This window comes from Trachypithecus francoisi, unplaced genomic scaffold (genome assembly GCF_009764315.1).
Source record: "Trachypithecus francoisi isolate TF-2019V2 unplaced genomic scaffold, Tfra_2.0 Lachesis_group3, whole genome shotgun sequence".
Classification (NCBI taxonomy): domain Eukaryota; kingdom Metazoa; phylum Chordata; class Mammalia; order Primates; family Cercopithecidae; genus Trachypithecus; species Trachypithecus francoisi.
Genome location: NW_022681468.1, coordinates 85,434,138 through 85,443,317, shown reverse-complemented (window position 1 = coordinate 85,443,317; position 9,180 = coordinate 85,434,138). Strand labels below are relative to the sequence as shown.

The 9,180-nt window shown below is 46.2% G+C and overlaps 1 protein-coding gene across 3 annotated transcripts; it reads right to left on the bottom strand.

Moving 5' to 3' along the window:
- Nucleotides 1-6,600: 6,600 nt before the first annotated feature.
- RNASE1 (ribonuclease A family member 1, pancreatic) lies at nt 6,601-8,178 on the bottom strand. 3 transcript variants are annotated; one of them, XM_033188724.1, is made up of 3 exons: nt 8,041-8,095; nt 7,492-7,574; nt 6,601-7,337 (listed from the first exon to the last, which is right to left on the bottom strand). In XM_033188724.1, exon 3 carries the CDS (start codon nt 7,310-7,312, stop codon nt 6,842-6,844), a length of 471 nt encoding a protein of 156 aa, XP_033044615.1. In that variant the 5' UTR covers nt 7,313-7,337; nt 7,492-7,574; nt 8,041-8,095; the 3' UTR covers nt 6,601-6,841. The 3 variants fall into 3 exon arrangements, with proteins under 3 accessions (XP_033044615.1, XP_033044614.1, XP_033044613.1); XM_033188723.1 differs by having other exon boundaries at nt 7,492-7,562; nt 8,041-8,094; XM_033188722.1 differs by lacking the exon at nt 7,492-7,574 and having other exon boundaries at nt 8,041-8,178.
- Between the last annotated feature and the right edge of the window lie 1,002 nt (nt 8,179-9,180).

Sequence of the window (9,180 nt, the reverse complement as noted above, 5' to 3'; positions counted from 1 at the left end):
ACTCCATCTTAAAAAAAAAAAAAAAAAAAAAAGATAAAATGGGTAACGTTAACCAGCACCCTGATCTAATGACAACTGTTTATTTGGTACCCACCAATGGAGTTGGGTATTTCACAGACAGCTACATAAGGAAACATTTTGAGGAAAGAATTGACAGTTTAACACCTCCCATTATCTTTGCTGACTGAAGGAATTGCAAAGTACATGGAAGCTGCAAAAACTGTAAGTGCCGGACAACACACCATTGAGCTTAGGTAACGTTTAATGCTTTCCATAAAGCAGGCCCACCATCCCCGAAAGCCCAAGAAAAGAAAGTGGGTTTCTGGAAAAGTTGAGATCCATTTTCTTTTTTTTTTAATTTTTTTATTTTAATTAAAAACTGTTTTAGAGACAGGGTCTCACTCTGTTGTCCAGGCTGGAGTGCACTGGCATGGTCATAGCTCACTGCAGCCTCGAATTCCTGGGCTCAAAAGATCCAGCCTCCCAAAGTGCTGGGAGTATAGGCATAACCCACCATGCCTGGTCATGGAGTTACATTTTCCGTGAGAAAAAAAGTGGATTCTCCTTTTACCTCAGAGTGACCTCATCGATTATATCCTTCCAGGACAAGCAGTTAACAGAACCAAGAGAATTAGGCACCCAGCTATACTGTCCTCTCTTATCTTGTTTTATTATCCCTTTGTACTTCAAGTCCATCCATACTTACTCCTTAAAGCCATATCCAAAATTCCCTCTACCTTCTTTCTTCTAATCTCCTCTGCCTTCTTCATTGTTTGCCCTACCCCAACCTTAAGGCTCCCCACTTACTCAAGCTGTGGCTTAGAACAGATCCAGCTGATGGGTCTAGGACTCAGAAGAATTTCATAGATCTCTCCACCAGTATAGAGTTGCTGATATGGGGCGGGAAGGTGAATATTTAAGGTCTGGAAGTTTTCGGGACAGGGGAGGGGCTTGGCATGTGGATGTTCTTTTTCTTTTTTTAGACAGAATCTTGCTCTGCTGCTCAGGCTGGAGTGCAGTGGCACAATCTCGGCTCACTGCAACCTCTGCCTCCCAGGTTCAAGCAATTTTCATGTCTCAGCCTCAGCCTCTGAGTGGCTGGGATTACAGGCACATACCACCACGCCTGGCTAATTTTTGTATTTTTAGTAGAGACGTGGTTTCACCATGTTGTCCAGGCTGGTCTCAAACTCCTGGCCTCAAGTGATCCGCCCACCTCGGCCTCCCAGAGTGTTGGGATTACAGGCGTAAGCGGTTGTGCCCAGCTGGCATATGGATGTTCAATTCCTTCGATGTCATTTGTTGAAAAGACTATTCTTTCATTCTTGAATTGCTTGGCACCTTTGTTAAAAATCAGTTGGCCATATTTGTGTGGGTCTGTTTCTGGACTCTCTGTGCTGTTCCATTGATCTGTGTGTCTATTCTTCCACCAATTCACACAAAAACCTGTACACAGATGTTTAAAGCAGCTCTCTTCATAGTCACCCAAACTGGAAACAGCTCAAATTGTTCTTCAATTGGTAAATGGATAAGTAAACTCTGGCTTCCTTAAGTGGTAAGTAAAAGATAGAAAAATCTGTGGAACGTTCATATGATGATGTACTACTACTCAGCAATAAAAAGGAATGACCTGTTGCTACACGCAACTATTTGGATGACTCAAAGGCATTATGGTGAGTAAAACATGCCAGTCTTGGAAGGTTACTTATTAGGCAATTCTATCTGTAAGATAGTTTGAAAATACAAAAGTATAGTGAAGGAGAACAAACTGGTGGCTGCCACATGTTAGGGTTGGGGAAGAGAGTTACTATAAAGGGATAGATAGTGAGGAGAGTTTTGGGGTGAGGAAATGTTCTGTGTTTTGGGGCATTTTTTTTAGGAGTGGAGATTTAATAAGCAAAAGAAAGAGGGAAAAAGGAAAAGGAAAACAGCTCTCTCTCGTGAGAGAGGGGACTTCCAAGAGGGAAAGACCCTTGTTCTGTGTTTTGATTGTGGTATTAGTTATGCAAATATATACCTGTGTTAAAATTCATATAATTGTGTACCAAAAGGTCAATTTTACTGTATGACAATTAAAATATATATATATATTTAAACAGAGAAAATTTGGAGATAGGGCATAAAAGCAGACACTCTGGGAATCAACAGACCTGGGTTTCTTTATTCCATTCTTGATTTCATGCCTATGTTTGTTTATCTCTAAGATGAAAGTTTTGGAGTCAGATCACTAAAGGCCCTTCTTGTCCTTCCCACCCTGATGTTCCTTAATTCCACAGATCTCCAGACATGATCACATGGACATCGCATGAGCATACACACTCACATCCCCATGCAAACAGACTTTTCTCTATGTTACAATGGCCCCAGCTCCCCTTATCTCAGAATCCTTCCCTTAAATAATTATTTGGTGGTGTTTGCCGGAGGGTAATGGGAAGTGAGGAAGAAAGGCCATCAGACATGCTGTCCTGAGGTGTTGCCTAGCCCTCCACCTTCATTAGGCATGCTTCCAATAAAGCCAAGGAAATTCCTGACCCCACTCCTCCGTTCTCTCCTGCTGCCCTGGTTTCACATCCACATCAGCCTCTCCCATCCGTGAGCTCTGAGCCAAGCCAAAAATCCTCATGAGCTCCCAGGGCCCATAAGTCCAATGAGCCCTGGAGGGGTCTACCTGCCAGCTTTGAGTCTCAGAGGCTGTCTAAAGAGCCTGAGTCCTAGAAGGGTGTCTGACATCTTCCAGGGTGATCCATACCTCTAAAAGTGGCTTTGTGTTGAGAGGGTAACTCTGAAATAAATCAGATCTCAATGACAAAACTTTTCTAAAAATGCCTGCTCCTACCTAGCCAGAAACTGCATTCTGCTGCCCAGTACTGCTAGAAAGAGTGTGGACACTCATCAAGCAAGCCGTAGTGTAAGGGGACTTTGTGATTATCAAGTCTTTCCCCCTGCTTTTATGGATTAGGAAACTGTGGTCCAGAGAGGGATATAGATTTGCTTCAGGGACACAGGGAGCTGACTGTAGAGTTAGGACTAAACAAAGCACCCTGGCCAACTGTCCACCCTGATGCATTCTTAGGTGGAAAAGGAAGGAAGATGACCCTGAGTATAGGCCCTTCCCAGACTTGTTTCTAAGAAGAAACTAGAGAATGGCATATGAGAGTAATGAGCTTTGAAATACCACCACCATGCTCTCTAGTAAAACATGCCTGTGACTAGCCATTCAGATCAACAACTCCTTCTTTATTGTTACTTAAGAACACAATTGTTGCTGTAAGCCTAAAACTGCTGTAAAAAATAAAGTCAATTTCATAAAAGAAGATGATGACAGCAACAGTGGTAGCAGCAACAATAAGGGCATGGGAAGGAAGATACTCATGGAGGGAGGATGCTGAGAAGACACCTTCCTACCTATGCTTACTGAAAGCCACAAGAAAAAAAAGACATGCAAATTACTGAATGATTTGCAGAGGTACTATGCAATTTGTCCTCCAGAAAGTGGCTCCTGGGAAACTGTTCTGATATGCTTCCCGGTGTGCCAGTGGCTAGTCTCCAGGAGGCACACTCATTCTATACCTTCTATTTAAGGCTCCATCATGCATCATGAATCATGCATGTGGAGGGCTGGGACACCTTCATGATGGATCCCAAAAGCAGTATTAAAGTCTGCTTCCCTTCATGGGCGTTGAGATTCAGAGTTCACCTACAGTTCATTCCCACGTGCTCCATGAGGTCTGAATCAGTCTAAAGAGGCAAGAGTGGGAGCTGGGAGCCACCTTTCCTTTCCCAAGTCTAGAGAAAGTTCAGGGTGAGAATACTGATTGAGGAGTAAGAAAGAACCTTATGCAATGATCAGTTAATCTTTAAATTGAACTCATTTCAGGTGTAGACGACTGACCTGTTTTGATGTGTGGTAGTGCTGGGAGGAGGAGGGCTATCTGCTACTAGAATTGAAGGAGGAAGTTGCCTTAGAGAGAGGCTGGAGTGGAGGGAGGACCAGCAGGTCAGAGAGGCAGAAGGTCCTCTAATTTTCTGAGTACACTTTCAGCTGCCAGGATAAGAAGGAGCTGGTCTGGGCCAGGTGCAGTGGCTCACGCCTGTAATCCCAGCACTTTGGGAGGCCAAGGTGGGTGGATCGCAAGGTCAGGAGTTCGAGACCAGCCTGATCAATATGGTGAAACCCCCGTCTCTACTAAAAATACAAAAATTAGCCAGGTGTGGTGGCATGCACCTGCAATCCCAGCTACTCGGGAGGCTGAGGCAGACGAATCACTTGACCCGGGAGGCGGAGGTTGCAGTGAGCTGAAATCACGCCATTGCACTCCAGCCTGGGGACAGAGCGAGACTCCGTCTCAAAAAAAAACAAAAAAAAAGAATAAGAAGCTGCTCTGCTGGAGTATGTTTACCTCTCCACTGAGAATGCAGAATTCCTTAAGCTTATTTGAAGAATCTTTTGAAAATTAACAGTATCCTTTTCAGAAAAATGACTGGATGTGATCATTTCTGCCTTTATGCAGATATTCATCTTCATATGTCAGCACCTCGATTTTAAGATTCACCCGCTGTAGTTCATCTCCTAGAAAGTGTTAGCACCACTTTATTTGGGGGGTAACAATGGCGTCCCCCACAGGTCAGAGATGTCTTATTTGTCCCCAGGTGGCTGTGGTGCTTCTCTCCTTCATTGTGTCTGGTCCTCTCCGAGACCTGGCTGGGTTTCTTCCCCTTCTGCCCTCCTATTCAGGGCTCCGTGCCTCCCTACAGCCTTCCTGGCTACGCAGGGGCGCACCTGGACACTTCATCTTCACTTACTGCTTTATGCCCCAGGTGGGGTCCTCAGGAGTCCTATGGCAGGGAAGGTGAGAGGAGCCGGAAGTCATAGCTGGTGAATGTGCAGATATGGAGGAGGCAAAACTCCAAGTGAGTGAGTGTAAAAGCTTCACCAAAGTGTTCTCGTAAGATTAGCAGGAGGAAAAATGAGAAGCTTTGGGGCTAGGAACAAGGATGAGATAACCTTAAGAAAAAAATAGATTAAGGAAGACATATTTAGAAACTCGAAGTTTCCTCTTTTTCTGTCCTCCATTCTCACTGCTAATAAGGAGTGAGATCCCCATTGCCACAGAAGCGTGGGAATGGACCTTCTCATCTGCAGGTTTTCTTCCTTATGCAGAGCCTCCAGGGCTGAGGATTTACTCTACGTTAGAAAATCACAGCCTCTACCAACATTTATAGATGTAGTATACAACGACAAGGACAGAACTAGTCATGTTGGTGGAAAATAGGGCTTTTCTCTAGTTCTATGACCTTGTCTGGAGCCAGATGTCACTGTAAACAGGGGATCAAATGTAATGATTAAGTGTTGACAGATGCAAAGGTAGTCTTTCAGTGGCTGTCAGGAAGGGTTGCAAAGAATGGAGTGGACTCACAGGCTAAGTACACTGGGAGCCTGTGAGAGCCCACCAGCAAGCTCTGGGAGAGAGCTACCGCTCCACAGCACTTAGTGAGGAGGGGAGCTTTCTTCCTGAGTTAGAATAATGGCTTGGAAGTCAGGAAACCTAGGGTCTAGTTCCAGCTGTACCACTAACTAGCAACAAGCCATGTGCAAGTCACTGGAAAGGCAGGGGTTACATTTGGTCAGGGATGGCAAATGTGTGGCACACGCACCCTTCCCCCTCTTGTGCCTTCATTAGAGGCTCTTGTTCAACCACGTCACTGTCCAGAATTTTTTTTCTACAGCATTTTGAGTAGGCACTTCTTTTTTTTTTTTTTTTTTTTTGAGAAAGAGTTTCACTCTTATTGCTCAGGCTGAAGTGAAGCAGCACCATCTCAGCTCACTGCAACCTCCGCCTCCCAGGTTCAAGTGATTCTCCTGCCTCAGCCTCCCTAGTAGCTGGATTACAGGCACCTGCCACCATGACCCACTAATTTTTGTATTTTTAATAGAGATGGGGTTTCACCATGCTGGCCAGGCTGGTCTCCAACTCCTGACCTCAGGTGATCCACTCGCCTTAGCCTCCCAAAATGCTGGGATTACAGGTGTAAGCCACCATGCCTGACCGACACTTCCAATTAGAGTTGGTACACAAACTGAAATCTACTTGCTATCCCTCAATTCCATGCTCTCCATAGTCACTTCTGGCCCTAAATTGTAAGGTTCTGACTTTCCAACTAAGAGGTGCCCATTTTTCTGATTTAGTAATAGCTTACTCAAAAAGAAAAAAGGAAAATGGAAATTTAGGATCATAATTTCATTGACTCCTCTTCCTCATCCTGAGGCTAAGCAGGGTCTTCCTGAGGTCGCACTCACCTTCCTTCTGTGCCACAGAATGACTGTATTTGAGCTTCACCTCTCTGTCAGTTCACCCTGTGTGGCAGTGTCCCAGGCTGTTGCTCCCTTTTGTCTAGAACAGCCCACACTTAATAGTTTTAGGTTTGGCATCAAGGAATCTACAAGGAAAGGAATTTTCTCAAGCCACTAAAATCCAAGTCAGAAGGGAAAGCATTTAATGACTTCATTCACCGTTCTCCAAAGCGAATCAGATTTACAGTTCTTACCCCTTGCTGGAAGGCGATGCCAGAAACAGTACTTAGACAGAACCACTTCAGAAATCAAATGCTTGCAACTGTGTTTTATTGAAAGAAAGAGTGGAGGGGTTAACATGGGGCCCACCTCACAACCCACCCTTCACCCCCAAAATCACGCAGGGGTGGGACTCAGGAAAAGGAAGCATGAGTGTGTTGAATAGGAGCCCTAACTGGAGTTACTTCTTTCACAGCAGGGAAGGAAGAGGGAAGAGGCAGCTGTGGAAAGGTGAGGTTGAGGGAGGTGGGGTATCTCGCTGCTCTGACCTTAGGTTGAGTCCTCCACAGAATCATCGAAGTGGACTGGCACATACGGGCTCCCTTCACAGGCCACGATGATGTGTCTCTCCTTCGGGCTGGTCCGGTATGCACAGTTGGGGTACTTGGAGCCGTTTGTCAGGCGGCAGTCTGTGATATGCATTCTGGAATTGCTCTTGAAGCAGTTGGTCTGCCCGTTCTTGCAGGTGACCTTTTCCTGGAAGCAGACATTCTGGACATCTACCAGGGGCTCGTGCACAAAGGTGTTCACTGGTTTGCACCGCCCCTGTGTCATATTCCGGCGCTTCATCATTTGGTTACAGTAGGTGGAGCTGCTGCTGGGGGAACTGCCTGAGTCCATGTGCTGCCGCTGGAATTTCTTGGCCCGGGATTCCCTGCCTAGGGAAGGCTGGGCCCAGCCCAGCACCAGCAGCACCACGACAAGCAGAGGGAGCAGGATGACAGACTTATCCAGAGCCATGGTGGCCTCACTTTCTCAGAAAAGCCTAAGTGAAAAAAGGAGACAGAAGGAAAAGAGCCCTCTTAGAAAAAGAACTCCAGCTCCCACCTATGGCTTCCCTGGCTTACAGTTTCTGTCTCAGGTCAGCCAGAAAGATGTCCGTCCCACTTCCTGAGGTTTTTGTGTAATGAGACACTCACGTGTATCCTTCTCCACAAGCGTTTTATTGCCACTCTCCAAAGTGAGGTCTTTTTCCCCTTTAGGTGGTGACCTACGAAGTGACCTAAAATCCTGTCAGTTTCTCTCTTTGAATACTGGCCTTTCTTTGATCCAAAATACATTTGTATCTAGTGCTCAAATGGCTCATCAAAACATCAGTTTGAATAAATCATGAACCAAATTGTATCCCCAACATCTAGGACCATGGGTGACAGAGTCTTGTTGTCTTACAGCATAAGGGAACTCAGGCCAGTGCCTGACACTGGCATCATAAAGGATTCCATTGCATTCCAAAGAAAAATGCTAGCCTCCCCCAACTTGAGGGCTCCTTCTTTTCCAGTTCCATGGATGCTCTGTAGCCTGCACATTCCACCCCGACCCCTCTGCCTCCAGCTGATGTTGGCCTGGGTCACATTTTTTTCAGCGCTAGCATCATCCAAGCTTTCTCAGTGCTGTGGACTGGCCCTAGCTTCTTCCTCTCCAACCCTGAAGCAGAAGCGGCACCTGAGAACATCTCTTGGACTGCTTACCTGGATCTGCAGCTTGGTGTCTGAGAGAGATGGAAGGCCAGTTTCTGCAATCACTCAGCTCCTGGGGTGTGGACCTTATATAGATTACAAAGGGGTTTGGCTTCCAAGAGGAAAAGGGTGGGAGGAGCATATCGAACTCAGTTCCAATAAAATCAAGGACGTGAGGAAGGAGTGGTGAATCACCCAGGCCGCCATCTTTCCAGGGCTGCTGAAGAAAGAGCAAATATTTGCCTACGTTAGTCTTTCTTCCTATGTAAACCACATCTGTCTGCTGATGCACAAAGAGCAGCAGAGAAAGCCACTACAGCACTGGTGCCCAAACCTGACACACTAGGGACAAAGTCCTTGTTACTTCTTCGTGGGCCGTTTTCACCAAGTAGACTTGGAGGTTAACAAAGGACGCAAAAGGTGATCACGGGAAAGGGAGGCCCTCTCCTCAGGAGAGCTACTAATGGGAGATATGGAATTCTGGCCAAAGCTATTGCAGGGCTCCTAGGGAGCAAAACCCAAGTCTCTTTCTAGGAGGGCATTCTCCCAACAGTACCTCTCCCGGGGGTGGGAGGTGGGGTCGGGGGGAATGGAGGCTGTCCTGCTGCCCCCAACTGGAAGGCTTCCCAGATCTGGAGAAGAAAGGGGGAGTAACTGAATAGGGAGGAGGAGGAGGCTTCTAGGGTGAGCTCACCCAGTTCTGGCCGCTTCCAGCCCACCCTCCTCCCCTGCTCTGGGGGCATCCAGAGGATGGAGCTGTTCTTATCTACTGATCAGAACCACTGACCCGGTAGGTCGGAATTGAGTAGAGAAACTGAAGATAAACTTAAATCCCAAATCTCAAATTCTTTTTGGGTAAAAAATACAAAGCATATCATATTTGTCAGCAGCAGAATGCCCTCCTTGAAGGAGACCTGTTTTCTGTGCTGAGTAACAATTTGGATACCTGTAGAGTAAGAATTATCAAAATATCCCTTCGTGCTCTGTATTCAGATTGTTTCAGCCTTTCTGTGTAAAAAGTGGCCATGGTGAAATTATCCGACCTACGTTGTGTGGTTGTAGGTCATAAGATCCTCATTCCAGAGAAGGTCCTGCCCCCCATACCCAGAAAAAAGAACGAACGCCCAGGGAGGCCAAGAAGAATCTAGACAG

Coding starts and splice junctions, on each gene's coding strand:
- RNASE1 (XM_033188722.1), bottom strand. CDS start 7,312: ATGGCTCTGGATAAGTCTGTCATCCTGCTCCCTCTGCTTGTCGTGGTG.